The sequence below is a fragment of the Gymnodraco acuticeps genome, unplaced genomic scaffold (assembly GCF_902827175.1).
Source record: "Gymnodraco acuticeps unplaced genomic scaffold, fGymAcu1.1, whole genome shotgun sequence".
In the NCBI taxonomy this organism is placed as follows: domain Eukaryota; kingdom Metazoa; phylum Chordata; class Actinopteri; order Perciformes; family Bathydraconidae; genus Gymnodraco; species Gymnodraco acuticeps.
This window is the reverse complement of record NW_022990341.1, coordinates 2295318-2310603: the sequence shown is the minus strand read 5'-3', so window position 1 is coordinate 2310603 and position 15286 is coordinate 2295318. Positions and strand designations below refer to the sequence as shown.

General features: G+C 39.8%; 1 protein-coding gene across 1 annotated transcript; it reads left to right on the top strand.

Moving 5' to 3' along the window:
- The first annotated feature begins 298 nt into the window (after positions 1-298).
- sh3gl1b (SH3-domain GRB2-like 1b) lies at positions 299-14538 on the top strand. The gene is made up of 9 exons (XM_034223557.1): positions 299-343; positions 5297-5365; positions 6097-6169; positions 6518-6661; positions 6982-7115; positions 7208-7366; positions 9162-9265; positions 9413-9546; positions 11442-14538. The coding sequence occupies exons 1-9, from the start codon at positions 299-301 to the stop codon at positions 11633-11635; spliced, it is 1056 nt and encodes a 351-aa protein (XP_034079448.1). The 3' UTR covers positions 11636-14538.
- Positions 14539-15286: the final 748 nt, after the last annotated feature.

Sequence of the window (15286 nt, the reverse complement as noted above, 5' to 3'; positions counted from 1 at the left end):
ACCCTGTATAACTTCCAAGTTTCTCTTAGATTTTTTATTAGTTCGGACGATATTTCGTAGTATTTTTGCAAACTTAGCTCCGTTATCTTCCGTGACAGTGGGAACAATAATCCTCGACGTTGACGTGGTCAGTTGGCGTGTCCCGACTTGGAGTGACGGCTGTGCAGTCCTATGATTCCTGCTAAACATTTTTTTATTTGTTGCACTGGCCCCCTTTTTTCTAACAAACTATAACGCTAACTTTAGTTAAAACCAATTACACCTCCGTTGGAAGTTGAAGACAAAGCCGGAGCTCAAGATGTCGGTAGCGGGCTTCAAGAAGCAGTTTTATAAAGCCAGCCAGGTTTGCAAAAACTTTTCTTCTAGCTAGCTAACTGTCATGTAGCTAGGTAGCTTTAGTTAGCATGATTAGCTAGCAGTTTATAGTTGGCTATTGTTAATAACGCTTTGTTGATGTAGCTGTAACTGTGTGGTGACAGCCCGGAAGCTAACTTTTTGTACCAGTGTTTTAAATGTCAGTGTTATTTTTAGTTGGCACTTTGTGTTCTTTCACAGCTTAAACTTTATGAGCATCTCTCGGACATGTTTTGCATTAACTGAACTAACTATCTTGAGCTAATGCTAAGGGACGTCTTTGTGCTATTAGCTGTGTACAGGTATTTCATATTGTGTTTTTTTAAAAGCTAACGTACCCAGCAGTGCACCAATTCAGATTCAGTAAGTACACATCCTGTGGTAAACATTAGCTCTGTTTGTCAAGGGTGAGTCAGGATCTGAGAATAAAATAACAATACAGTAAAAGTAATGCATTATAAACAGACAACGGTTGTCTTTATAATGGGAACGATAATTCACTTGTGTGAGTTAATGTATCCTAAACTTAAGGATTTGGTAATGCTTCTCTGCAGTGAGGACCCAGTTACCTATTGTCCAGCAGTGTTGTGATAATCTTTAGTTTAGTTACCCAGATCAATAATAGGGGCAGTTTTGGAGAGACACATGAAGTGAACAGTTTTCTTTATTATAAGGAAGATAATTTTCTTTTGTGAGTTAGTGTAACCTAAACTTGAGGTTTTGGTAATGCTTCTCTGCAGTGAAGACCAAGTTACCTATTCCAGCTGGTCTAGTCTTTTGTTTAGTGACACAGATCGATAACTAGGCCACTTCGGAGAGACATTTAAAATACCTATAGGTTAGAAATGGCACGGCCTGATATGAATATAAAACGTCTTTCAGTGTCTAAACCTTGGTGCGAATGTTTTTAATTTTGCCCAGCTCTCTTAGTCATGGGCGGGGACGGTTCAAAAACATTTTTTTCCAGTCTCTTTTTTCTTCCTACCCCTGCTGATCTAAGCAGGAAAGACTTGTGGTTGCTACCCTAGCTTCCTGTCAGGAACAGACTCAGATCCCTGTTGGGTTAGTTATGAGGAACAATAATATGATTGATTTAGAAGCGGTCGTGTTAGTAGTGTTGTCTGTATGAAACAGATCAGTAAAGGGGTTTGTGGGAGATTAAGTGGATTAATGAAAGTGATCTAAGTATTGATGCAGAGAAGGAGGTTGAAATGGTGTCCTTTCCCTTTATTTCCCTGAAATGCAGCTGATTTTATTGCCAAAACTCCACTAGAGTCAATAATACTTGACATAGCTTGGATTTTCTTCACTGGAGGCATGCAGGAAGTTGGCTGTGGAAATGATATCTGTGTCCTGTAGCTTCAAACATCCTTGTTTTTCTGTCTCTCTTTTGCTGTTATCTATTTTTCTAAGAATTACGCTCAACACTAAATCTTAGAAACCTGAAATGTCAGTCTCAAAGGGCAGTTAAATCAACAACAACACAATAACTTATAGGTGTGACGGCTGGAGTGATTTGTACTCCTGAATGGAGACAACTAAGTTAGACACTTTAGGCTATAGTTGTGCAGTTTATTTAGCTGAAGTCTTCCGGTTCTCAAATGCTTAATGTTATAGCTGGAAAAAAAGAAGTTATGCTCACATTGGGAACGTCACACATTAACTAAGGGATAATACCATTACACAATTATCTGTTTCTAATTGTGTAATGGTTAACCCAGAAGCAATGTGATGCAATGAACCAGTAGACGTGTGGATTTCTCATTTAAAATTGTATTTATTGTTATTTTTGTTATCTATTTTTTAATTTTATTTGTTTTCTCTTGTCTTTATTTTTCTTAACTCTCTGTCAAAGCGTCTTTGAGTTTCATGAAAAGCGCTATAAAAGTCCCATGTATTATTATTATGTTTATTACACAAAAAGGCCAGCTCAAAGCTCTTTAGATACACCTCACTGTTGCTGGCCTTGCCTTTAGTTGTATACTGCACAAAACAGCTGTGCAGAGGTGTCCAATTCTACTGTTCAGTTACCAGAACATAATGTAAACCCACCAGACAACCAATTTCAAAAGTCCCAAGTAGCCATTATGTAAATAACGATATCTAGTGCTATTTTCTATCTTTATTTTTTAAACTTTTACTATTGCAAGGTAAAAAGTTGAAATACATTGTTCGTGTTAGGAGTGTGTCTGAACAGTTCTAAATTGCCCTTAACTGTTTCTGGCATTTTCATTATATTGAGTCTTAATACACAGTTGAATCTGTAGGTTACAGATGTGTTGATGAAAGGTAGATTAGAGTGTGGTGCAGAATGCAGACTTCATCTATCGTGTTCATCATGTTATCTGGGGTTAATCCTCATGACTGAGAATCGCTCTGCATTATAATCCCCACCGAGGAAAGTATTGCTCTCAAACTAGATAAAGCCATCATACTGTGGTGACAGGCTTCTGTGTGAAAGAGGAAATGGTTGTTGTTGTTGTTGTTGTTGGCTTACTGATTTACTAGAAACAAGGAAAGAGTTGCTATTCGAATTTAAGATGCAGGAAGGTGGACAAATATTTAAACGTACAAGCGCCAACAGGCATTACTGAGTGAAGTAAGAATAAAGGAACCATTGGCCAGATATGAGTACAGATACACAGAATTTGACAATCACTGATATGCTTAACACCTGATAACAGGAACATCTTTTCCTCTGAAGTGTGTGTTGCTCAGACACTGTGGTTGAAGATCTTTAGTTTTATATCTAGCTTTGAACTCAACCCACCCACCCTCCCTGACCTGGTTTTGATTTACAGTTTTCTAGACACAATGTTGTTTCTGTAGGATGTTTTCATTTTAGCCTTTTTGTTCTGCGCTTACATTTTCTAAATTACAAATATTGGCTTTTACAATAGCAATAAAGCACATGATGCTAAACAAATAAATCAAGTATTTTATGTGGAAGAAAAGTATAGCTTAAAATAATGGTTTTGATGTTTATCAGCTGATGTGCTTAATGCTATGTAAGTCAACAATATAGATGAACACAAGGCTGCCATTGTATGACTTTCACTTGCTTTTCATCTGGTATACTATCTACACATTTACTGTAAAACACCTTTCTTGGTCTTTCAGTCTTCTTCAAGTGATGTGAAAAAACACCTGAAACTAGGCTTTGTGATAATGTAGTAGCATTTAACAAACTACTACTGGTAGCTGAAATACCTAGTTATTATAATGAGAAGGATACATGTTATAGACTGATCCCTCTGTGTAGCTGTGTGTGTGTGTTTATACCAAAACTTCCAGTTGAGAACCTTTGTGTGGATGTGTTTGGGCTGCAGTCCTTTGAGCCTGTGTGCATGTCAATATGCACTCATGAGAACTTGATGTTTTCATTTGCAGAAGATTTATAAGTGGCTAACAAATCACTTTGCTTGCTTCAATTTCCCAATCCAACGTCAGAAAAAATGCATATCTCAAGTTTAGTGACTTATTAAATAAATATTCATAAACTCAATGTGTTACCTACCCCTAAACGTTTTGTAAGACAGGCTAGGGCGTTGGAGAAGATGAGATGGTACAAATGTAGGAGTGCACACTGCAATCCTAACCCAGATGTAGGGAGTACATTTTAAGTAGACGCAGAGCTGAGGGGGGGTGTATCTTTACTTGTGACCTAAGCCCCCCCCAGGCCCCCGGTCATGTGCTTTCCACACACAGCAGAGACTCAGCTGTGGAGATTCCCCAACAGCCACTGCTGGGGAAAGAGAGAACATTATGTATTTCATTTCTTTGTTTCTCAGAACAGGTGAAAGATAAACAACCATAATGATGTCATCTGTATAAGCTTTGATGTAAATCTACATTACACACTAACTCATAAGCACTTCCCTCAGACCCAGTGCTAAGTCCAGTCATCCTAAACAGCCGTTTGTAGGAAATTACTCAAACTGCCTTAGCTCTATCACAGATGACTGCATTTGAAAATTAGAAACATTTACTGAAGTTTTAAAGTTTCAAAATGACTCCTCCCTCTTTCAAGGCCTCTTTTGCAGTCTTTAATTAAATGTCCAGACAGTGCTCCCCCTGCGAGTACTGTGGGGGAAACAATTGAACATTAAAAGCCCTCAAAACTTAAATGCACCAGATGAAAACAGATTCATTAGACCCTGGTGTGACACATGGCATACACCTGAGTAAAAGTATCCTTGTGGTTTGCTTTTGTCTTTGCAGAAAGTCTGCAAGTGACTCTGTAACCAAAGACTGTTGTTGCATGCTTTTTTTTAAATGATCTAACTTGTTGTGTTGGGGGTTGTCTTTGCGTGCCAGAGGAACTCAGATATGGAAGCATGCAGCTCAGGGACACAGCTCTCAAGGTTTTCACTATCTTGAAGTCAAAGCATCTCAAAGCCAGAACAACAGTTTCATTCATTTCCCAGTTCCCTGCGAGTGGCTTCTCTGAAAAAGCATGAATCCTGCTCATATTTTTAGGAATTAGCCGACGAGGATGTCAAAATAAACAAGCACACAAAAGTTTTTCAATTTGTTAGACTTGTGTCTGTGGCCTTATAACATGCAGAACATCTCTGTTGTGTTTCATATCAACATGTCAACAGTTTGCTGGGCCAACATGTCTTCATCCTGCAAAATCAAAACAACAGGAATTACATCGTCACACAGCTCTTGTAGTTCTTTTGATTCATATATTTTTGCTACAGTGTTGTATGCTTCTAAAATCATATCTTAAAGACACCTGATGAGTTAAGTTAAAGGAAGGTTTTGTAGAACACAGTGATCACATACATTTGGTGAAAAGTCCCGTTTTTAATTTTCTACACAAAGCAAAGCGTGTGAATGTGTTTTAATTAGAAAGGACACTCAAATAGAAAGCATTAATTCATGAGTGATGTGTCTTTTCTCCCCCTTCCTCCTCTCTTTCTGTCTCTCCCTCCAGCTGGTAAGTGAGAAAGTCGGAGGTGCAGAAGGAACCAAACTAGATGATGACTTCAGAGACTTGGAACGGGTAAGAGAGGCATCTTTGTATGGTTAGGTTTACACGCAGTAAACAAGCAAACTGCTGTGCCTGTGGGACTTTGCTCTTGATGTTTAAACCTCGTTTAAAACAATACATTGTCTTCTGGTGGTTGAAAACACGTTGCTCAATCTCTTGAAAACGGTTGATGACACCAGAAACAACAGTTTGTTTTCAAGCAACATTTGACAACTTTTACAAGGTGAATATTTGCTGATTTATTTAGTCTTCTGGTTTGATCGTTTTTTGACCGTCTTTGGGTTTGGACTGCTGAGTAGACAAAACAGTTTAGAAGACATAACATTAGGCTCCTGTGAATTTAAATGTTATAGACCACATGTGTTATTGTTTAATCCAGAAAAGAACTGCCGGCTTAACTGGTAATGCACATCTTTACGGTTTGCAGTCTTAGTTAACATTTTAGATTTAGTTTATCATCCGAAACAGGAATACATCTAATATTAAGAGTGCTAAAGAAAGCCTCCAGCTCTCAGGCTTCAGACAGCAAGTTGTTACTGTTATGTCCATAATATACATAACTTGTACGGTATCGAAATCTGATGAGAATGAAAATGACTCATTTTACATATTTTTGTAATACTTTAAACTTCCTGTATGATCCAATGCGCATTCAGTGGTGCCTCTCTACTTAGTTGTAGCTGTGTGGTTACAGTAGCTCTGTTGTACACGTGTGATGTATGTGTGTTTGCTGTGTTTCGTAGAAAGTAGATGTGACCAGTAAAGCAGTAGTGGAGGTAATCTCCAAAACGTCAGAGTACCTTCAGCCCAACCCAGGTGAGAAGAAACCCGGTTTCCATGCCATTATTTAGACTGTTTGTGTTTCCTGTTTGAGAGGGAGACAAAGAGATATGGAAAGAAAAGTAAGAAGGTGGACTGTCACTCGTAATGTTTGAAGCGATGCTTTGTCCCTTTTTTGACCCGCTGACCCCCTTTTTCTAGGTAGTTAGTACGACCCACGCCTCATTATTCTGTTAGAACCATGCAATAATCACGCGCCCCATGCATGTACATTTGACGTGCAAAAACCATCTGACAAACAGCCTGTGTTGACCGGTAGCGGGTCGATCAGTGCATCTCAAGTTTAAACTATGTGATGATATTTATTCAACATCCCTTCCGCAGCATCACGGGCCAAACTGTCCATGTTGAACACCATGTCGAAGATCCGCGGCCAGGTGAAGAACCCGGGCTACCCCCAGGCCGAGGGGCTGCTCGGGGAATGTATGGGCAAGTATGGACGGGATCTCGGAGAGGACACTAACTTTGGTAAGATGTGTGTATGTGTGTGTGTGTGGGTGTGTGTGTGTGTGTATTGTAGTTTTGGACAGTAAATTCCTTCTGCAGGCTTTGTTGTTATGAGTTATTGGGTGTACGTAGTTGTGCATGTGCTGAATGATGACCGATAGATTGCACACTCACGGATAACAGTGCTTCAAAATGCTTTTTGACTATTTTAAGTATTGTATGTGTGGTTTTGTTGGATGCTATCTGTAACTTTATGTGTGGTCTGATGGGGATTTGATTCTCTGGAAGTCGAATATAAATCTAGTATGTCACTGAGCTAGTAATCTCTGTGTGTGGCTCAGGCGGAGCACTAGTAGATGTTGGAGAGTCCATGAAGAGAATGGCAGAAGTTAAAGACTCCCTAGATATCGATGTCAAACAGAACTTCATTGACCCGTTGCAAGGGCTCTGTGACAAAGACCTCAGAGAGATACAGGTATAATAACAACATACATTCTTCGTATTGTCAGATTGAATTTAATGGCAAGATAGTGATGACTTTTGTGCCTCCTCCTCTTACCATGTCAGCATCACCTGAAGAAGCTGGAAGGACGCCGCTTGGACTACGATTACAAGAAAAAACGTCAGGGCAAGATTCCAGACGAGGAGTTGCGGCAGGCCTTAGAGAAGTTTCACGAGTCAAAGGAAGTGGCTGAGACGAGCATGTACAACCTGCTGGAGACTGACGTGAGGACTGATTTAATACCGTTTAGTTTGTTGTGTTAGAGTCTTTCCTGAAGCATTATTTTAAACTTGATTCTTCCTCTATGCAATCCATCGTTAAATCATAATAATAATACGTTTATTTATTATACCACCTTTCACAGAAATAGATTTCACAAAGTGCTTCACAAGTGAAAAAAAGTCATATTAACTCCACAGAAACATGAATACAATAACCACATGAGGCATACATTTAAGGTCAACATAAAAACAAAACACAGACCACGTGGAGTCCTGAAAGGAACAACATAATAACAGAGCACATCACACACATTTCAAATAGAAATAAAAGCCAATGTAAAAAAGTATAAAGTACAACGAGGGGTTATTCTATTAGCCCTTTCCTCAGATAAGAACATAACTTCTGATGGGTGAAAGCCAGTCACACAGCATTTGGTACATTTAACCCACTTTGAACACTGAGAGAAAAAAACATTTCCACTCTTCAAAGAAACTGTTGAAACATCTAATCTGTAGCTTTATTGTTGATCTACACTGAGTCTCACTTTTACTGTTAGTCAATACACACCCATACAACAAACACATGCTATTAGTTACACCTGCAAAACAATCAAACTGGAGATAATAAAAGTATTCAAAAGCTCTAGTTGACATTTAAACCCCATTCAGGGTTAGGAATGAATATTTGTTTGCCATGCACATAAATGCAGGTGTGTGCTGTAGTGAGGAGAACACAAAGAGCTTGGAGCATGTAGCTGAGTGCAACACTAGTTTACCCTTTTAATATGAACATTACTTTTGGTATCGTGAGGAAGTCTGTCTGTCTACTTCCAGTTTATGTTGTTCCCCAAGACTATTCATATTCTATATATGTCAAATTTGAGCGTGAATTAGGGCTGCTAGATTATGGCAAAAATCATAATCTCGATTATTAAAAACGATTATCCATTTACTTTGAAAACATCCATTTATTGAAAAAAAAATGTTAAAGGTGGGGTAGGTCATTTTGGAGAAACCAGCTCGAGTGCGCTAGGGTTAGAAAATACACAGCCGGAAGAAATCTGCCACTTCCTTCCAGAGCCCCTCCTCCAACACACATGAACATGACCAATGAGGGCACGAGATAAGTTTGTGCACAGATGGAAGGCTGACAGGCAGGTAGGCCATCCAGTTATTTTAGCCGGGCTGGCTCAGATGATTGGTCGTGCTTTTTACAGTACTACGGCTTCCACAGATGAAAGTTTTTAATGGATTTTTTGTCAAAGCACTTCAGATATTCATTGCTATCGGGATGTTAAGAGCATTCCATGGAATATAACAAAAAGTGTATCTCGAGCCGGTTTCTCAAACTTACCTACCCCACCTTTAACAGTATGTTTTGAACAGTTGATTACCCTGAACTTTAAGTATAATTCAACTGAAAAACCAATACAAAAATGTATAAAAAATTAAAATAAATAATCGTTTTATGTCGATTATGTTGTTTTCATAATTGTTGCAAGCTAAAATCGTAATTGCGATTAAAATACGATTAATTGAGCAGCCCTAGCGTGAATGATACTTTTAAGAAAATATTCTGAAATCAAGATTTACTAACTGGCGAGATATGGATGAATGTTCCTTAAAGTTGAACATGAGTTAAGATTGATCACAGTGCTGTACACTGCAGCCTTCATGAAATGTGCTGTTTATCAAAAGATACAGAAGAAAATTCACTGGAATGACAAAAACAGTAACCTAAGCAGTGACTCTGATTATCTTGTGTGTGTATGTGCTGATTTTGTGTGTGTGTGTGCAGATAGAGCAGGTGAGCCAGCTCTCCTCCCTGGTGGAGTCCCAGCTGCAGTACCACAGGCAGGCGGTGCAGGTGCTGGAGGAGCTTTCTGACAAACTCAGAGACAGGTGCAGTAAAGACACAAAGACCAACACAATATGAAATACATCCGAGTGTGCAGCCTTAGAGCTTTTCAAGTCACGGTATCTGGGAACATAGTTTTGTATTTATTTTGACGGTTTTCAAATGTAAAATCAACGTATCTTCTTGATTAGGATGAGTGATGCTCAGTCTCGCCCAAGACGTGAATACACACCTAAACCCAAACCTATCTATGATTTCGGAGAAGACAACCATTCAAATGGCGGATTCTCCACTTCAATGGCCCCCCCACCTTCCCGCAATTCAGGTAAGAAACTGCGGATGGGCTCTTTTTTTGTGAGGCCCAAAACAAAGATAATGTTTTTACTATGAAAACTTTGAGAGCAGATCATGACAAAACAAAGATCAAAATAAGCTCTCTTTCTTGGCAATGATTTTATCCTTGAAATGAGTCAAAGCCACACAAACAGGCAGAACAACATGTGTAGAAAAAGAGCTCCAGCTGTTTCTACACAAACACAAGATGGACTCAGCCAAAGTAGCGAGGCTGCGACGAACACACTCCTAAGAATTCTAACAGAAGCTTCACTGTAAAAAAACTCAGCATTGCTCGAGACCTCCAACCAATCAGTGCCACTGAGCACAAATATGTTAATCACATTTCTCCTGTTGTGTTATTGAGTCAAGGCTGAATTCTTTCCTCTCAAATGCATTTTTCATGAGAAAATTGACGTGTGTTGGGGGTGAGTGAGTGAGCGTGTGGGGCTGAGTGTGTGAGCGTGTGTCCTGCCTTGTCATTTGGCCTTTCTCCAACTGACCTTGTTCCTCTTTCCTGTGATATCATCAGAGCCTTCTTTTCACTCGGCCACATTGTCCTTTCGGAAGCTCAGACTGTGTGAGTCACAAAGTGTGGGACGACGGGTTTTTTTTCACAATTCTTGTGAAACGGTCCAGTGTGTTTGTACAGCTTCTGGTGTGAAATGTAGGAAGTAGGCTACAAGTAGCTTCTCACAGGTTCAACACATCATTGGTGGTTTGTGGTGCACGTTTACTTTAACTGCATGAAAGAGGGTTTGTATGCTTTTCACATCCTGTTCTTCAGATACTGCAGCCTGACTTACTCAAAGTATTTACACATTCTTAACCACTGACTCCGTCCAAAATTAATTTAAACATGCAGCCCTTTAACAAATCCTAAGAACAGTCAGGATCTAGTTCATAACAAAAATTCCAAACTACCCTTTTCTTCCCCTAATTTCTGGCTATGAGATCATTATCAAGATATTACGTAAACTGTTGTGTTTATATTCAGAGCAAATACATTCCCCCTCACAAGCACTCATGTAGGTCATATTTGCTTATAGCTAATAAGCAGCTAGTCTGTTTATCAGACTGCTTGTCAGACTTCTTAAATATACAACTCTGCAGTTATTGGGTTTCTTATATGACCTACATTTAGAGAAATGTTTGGAATGATCTCAAGTTGCTTCGGAGTTGGTTCTCTTCACTCTCGTATTTACATTTGTTTTCCCTGTCCCTGTAAACTGATACAGTATGGGGTAAACACAGAGAAAGAGCTTTCCCCGCCTCTAGCCGGCACTGCAGTCTGGGGTGAACTGGATACAATGAGAAAATTGTTTGGAGACAAAAAAAGCTGTGTGTGACTCTTCTGGTGAGGTCACAGTGAAAGGGATAGATTGAGGAAACGACAGGCAGTAAAATACAGAAACGTGGAGGCTGTGGCTCAGTGGTTAGTGTGCTGGACTTCGAATCAGGGGGTAGCAAGTTTGAGTCCCACTGCAGTCAGCATGTCGTTGTGTCCCTGAGACACTTCACCCCAAATTGCTCCTGTGGGGATTGCCCACAGTACTGAGTATGTAAGTCGCTTTGGATAAAAGCGTTTTACAAGTGACATGTAATGTGGAGTCAGAGGAAGTTTTAACTTTGTGCATTGCTTTGTGTTGACGTTGTTTTGAATGCACGAAAACCTATATAACACACCCCGTAAGCATAATATGGCCCCTTTAATGTGAGCAATGTGACAACCTTTTCCCTGAAAACGTCTCTGCTGCGGCTTAGAGCTGGGCAATATTAGGAAAATCAAATATTATATATTTGACTAAATAATTTGATATTCTGCATTTTTAGGAGTTTTTCTCATTCGACCCTCATTTTGTAATTTCCCCACCCTGGTTTCCTCAGCCCCCGAGCAGCCGAGCTGTAAGGCGCTGTACGACTTTGATCCAGAGAACGAGGGAGAGCTGGGCTTCCGAGAGGGCGATATCATCACCCTGACCAATCAGATCGACGAGAACTGGTACGAGGGTATGCTGAACAACCAGTCGGGATTCTTCCCTCTCAACTACGTCGATGTCCTCGTCCCGTTGCCACACTAATCTAAAGCGAGATAAGGAGGAGACTGATGAAGAGGAGGAGGGCAGAGCAAGTCGAGAGGAAGGAAAGCGAATCCAAGGGACGGTCCGCAGAATATTCATTTTCACCTTCAGCTCCAACGTCGCCATCACAGATGAGCACTTTTTTGTCATCTGGAGTCCTGGAGAGTCACAATTCAAAGCCCAGACCAGGATTAAAACCTGTGCCACACAAAGGTAAACGGTTCTGAGATGGACACAAAATGTCATCACGCATTTCCTGGCAGTCAGAAACATTTCCTGAGGACTAACTGATGACGCATTTCTAAGAATTATTTGTCTTTTTACCACAAATTAGTGATATCATAAAGATGACTGTATAAAATCAGGTGATAATGACGAGGTGATGCATTCACAGCATCCTTTTTTTTACGTGCCTGCAGTCTGTTTCAAAACTCAGGTTAGTAACCAACCCAACAGGCCGTTTTCAGACGGCCTCACAGGACATACCAGTTGTTTGTTGACTGAATGTTATCCTCATTTCAATAATGAAACATGTATTTTTGTCCCTTCTGGCCTGGAGTTCATGTCTTGATGCCACCTGCTGGTGAGATGAAGTATTACTTTTACCTAAACTAAAATGGAACCACACACAGCTAGATGTTGTGTTTATCTAGCAGAAACATTGCATTTGTTTATGAGAAACAAGTGGTCTCAGATTTGTGATTTGACAACTATCAGGATTGGGCCTATTTGTTAAGCCCTTTTTAAAGATCAAAGCTATTTCCTGATAATAGCCTCAGAGGACAAGAGGCCTGAAAGAGTGGTGTCCTTATTTTATTTCTGTAGTATCAACTTACTACAATAGTTTTAAAAGTAGACCTGCTTACTGAATATGTGAGAACATGTTGTAATTGCACCTTGGTCCTAAAATGAGATTGATATGTGTGTGACAGACTTACTCCAGAATTACACACCGACCCAAAGTTTAAATGCAGACGTTGCACCTTTTTGTCACTCGAGGCAGGCGTGTGTTCGTCGTCTAGAGATGCAGAATGATTATTTGTTTCGTGGTTGTCTGCGAGTCTGTTCGATAGAAGAGACAGAGCCAAAAAGTCTTTATAAAATGCAATAGAAACATATCGCGCCCGTTTGCTAAAAAGTATTCTGTAACATAGCCATATATTCTTTTAGTTTTGGACCCGTTTGTCTCAGCATGTTCAGTCTTTTTTTCTTATATTGGTCTGTTGATCCGTTTTATGCGCCTGAATATCGATGACACTGCTGGTCAGCCTCTCATATTCATCACTTAGTGTCCCACTATTTCCTGTCTTTGTCTTTGATAATGTGAAACTCATCTGTGCTTCGTTACTTACTCTGACCGTGTGATCCTGGTGATGGACAATGGCTCAAATTAGATGTATTTGTCAGTACGTTGGGCTGATTTACAGAAGACGTTTCTGTTTAGTTAATCTATGTAGACAAGGCTGGTTTCTTGTTATGGATTTAACCACACCTGCAGAATCTAATCCCACACACACTGTACATTATGAGGGAACGACCTGGAGTGAAAGGGAAAACATCAAGGGAAAAATTATTGTCAATTTTGACTACATTTGGAGAACGTTTGTTACTAAACATGAATCAAAACGCTTATCGTTGGTCAAGCTGATAATGCAAAAAAAGTTAAAATTGTGAATGACAAATGAGTGCTCCTTACTGTTTGTGTCCCTTCTTCTAATCTGTTTGTCCATCACTCCGCGCAGGCAAACACTTCCCCTACTCCTCGGTTTGGTCCTTGTCTAATATGTTTACATCTCTGTTCTTACTACATTTCAATGCTTGTATCAAGTTCAGGGTAAAGGACTGCACGAGGTGCTGTCTGGGTCTCACTGTTATCACAAAGTCCTTGATAGCTTTGTTTTAGTGCCTTTTGGAAAAGAAAGGAGGGGAAAGTACCACAACTAATCCAGCAACCAAAACCTAACCTAGCTCCTAAAGAACAAGGTCAAGATTTCTTTTTCTACTTTTTATTTCTAGCTGTTGGCACTTTCCTGTGTAAAGATGAAATGCATGTGTGCTCATTTCTGCACATTTGTAACACTACAGGCAGTTTCCTGGACACGTGTTGTTTGGACTAATGTGAGGTCTATCAGCGGAAACTGCTTCTTTTTTTTTGTAGATTTGAATCCATGTTTGGATAAAATGTCCCTCTGATTCTTTTTTTTAAGGGCTATGCATTTGTTTAAACCGTCTTAAATGCTCTTTTGAACAGCGTTAAATCATTCTGGCTCTCTATAGTATTATTTTTTATATACAAGCCCTTAAAAACATTTAAATTAATCTTTGCATGTAGTCCTGTATTACAGCTTGTAAATGTATGTCTTTAGATTTAAAGGTGGGGTAGGTAATTTTGGAGAAACAAGCTCGAGCGCTGGAATTTGAAAATACACAGCCGGAAGAAATCTGCCACTTCCTTACAGAGCCCCTCCTCCAACACACATGAACGCGCACATGACCAATGAGGGCACGAGATAAGTTTGTGCACAGATGGAAGGCTGACAGGCAGGTAGGCCGTCCAGTTACTTTAGCCGGGCCGGTGAAAATGATTGGTCGTGCTATTTACAGCGCTACGGCTTCCACAGATGAATTTTTTTAATGGATTTTTTGTCAAAGCACTTATATTCATAATATAGCAAGATATTCATTGCTATCGGGATGTTAAGAGCATTTCATGGAATATAACAAAAAGTGTATCTCGAGCCGGTTTCTCAAACGTACCTACCCCACCTTTAAGTTGCCTTTTCCCTGTCGGTATGAGTACAGAATTTAACAGCAATATTGTCTTTTATTATCAAAGTATTTGTACGTGCTTCTTTCTTGTCCTGCCCCAACCCTTCTTACAATAAATAAAAAATAAAAAAGTATTTATTGTTGCATATCAATCGGGAGGTTTTGACACCATTATGGCTGGCTGTGAATTAGTATTTTATACATATATTCACTAGGAGGTTTGAAATAATTTACTATTATTGGATGGTGGGTTGGTCAAATGTTAATGCCCAAACTTTAATTTAAAAAAACTGAAGATGTCTCATATAACAGCTGGCATAGTTTAAAGGGGCCTATCATGCAAAATGCACTTTTTGATGTCTTTTATACATCCAGTAAATATGTGTCCCCGGTGTGTCAGGGAACTCACGCAGCGTCAGAAAATAAAACCCTCTCTCTTTTCCTCCGTACCCACATCTCTAAAAACGGGGCTACAACGGAGCTGATCCAGATTTGCGTACGATATGACGTAATGTCGGAAATGTAGGCTGGCGCCACCCACGGCTCTATCAGAAACGTTGCTATCAGAAACAATGCCTGACTGTTTTGGACGTAATATGGTCTGTGTTTACATTAGCATGGCTAACACTCAGAGCTAACCTGTACTGGAGAGCACGTGTGTGAAGAAGCAGGAAATAAAAAGGAACTCACCTTGTGGTATAACCGGCAAGAGAGAAAGCCTTTGAGCTCCATACTGTTTCAGAGATAATCCTTGAAATCCATGATATGGCGTTTCATCATGGCAGTATCTGCCGGTAGAATCTCCCGCATGAGCTCAGCCCCCCCCCCCCCCCCCTTTTTTTTTAATGTATCAATTTTTTTAAAGCGTTATACCCCAAATCA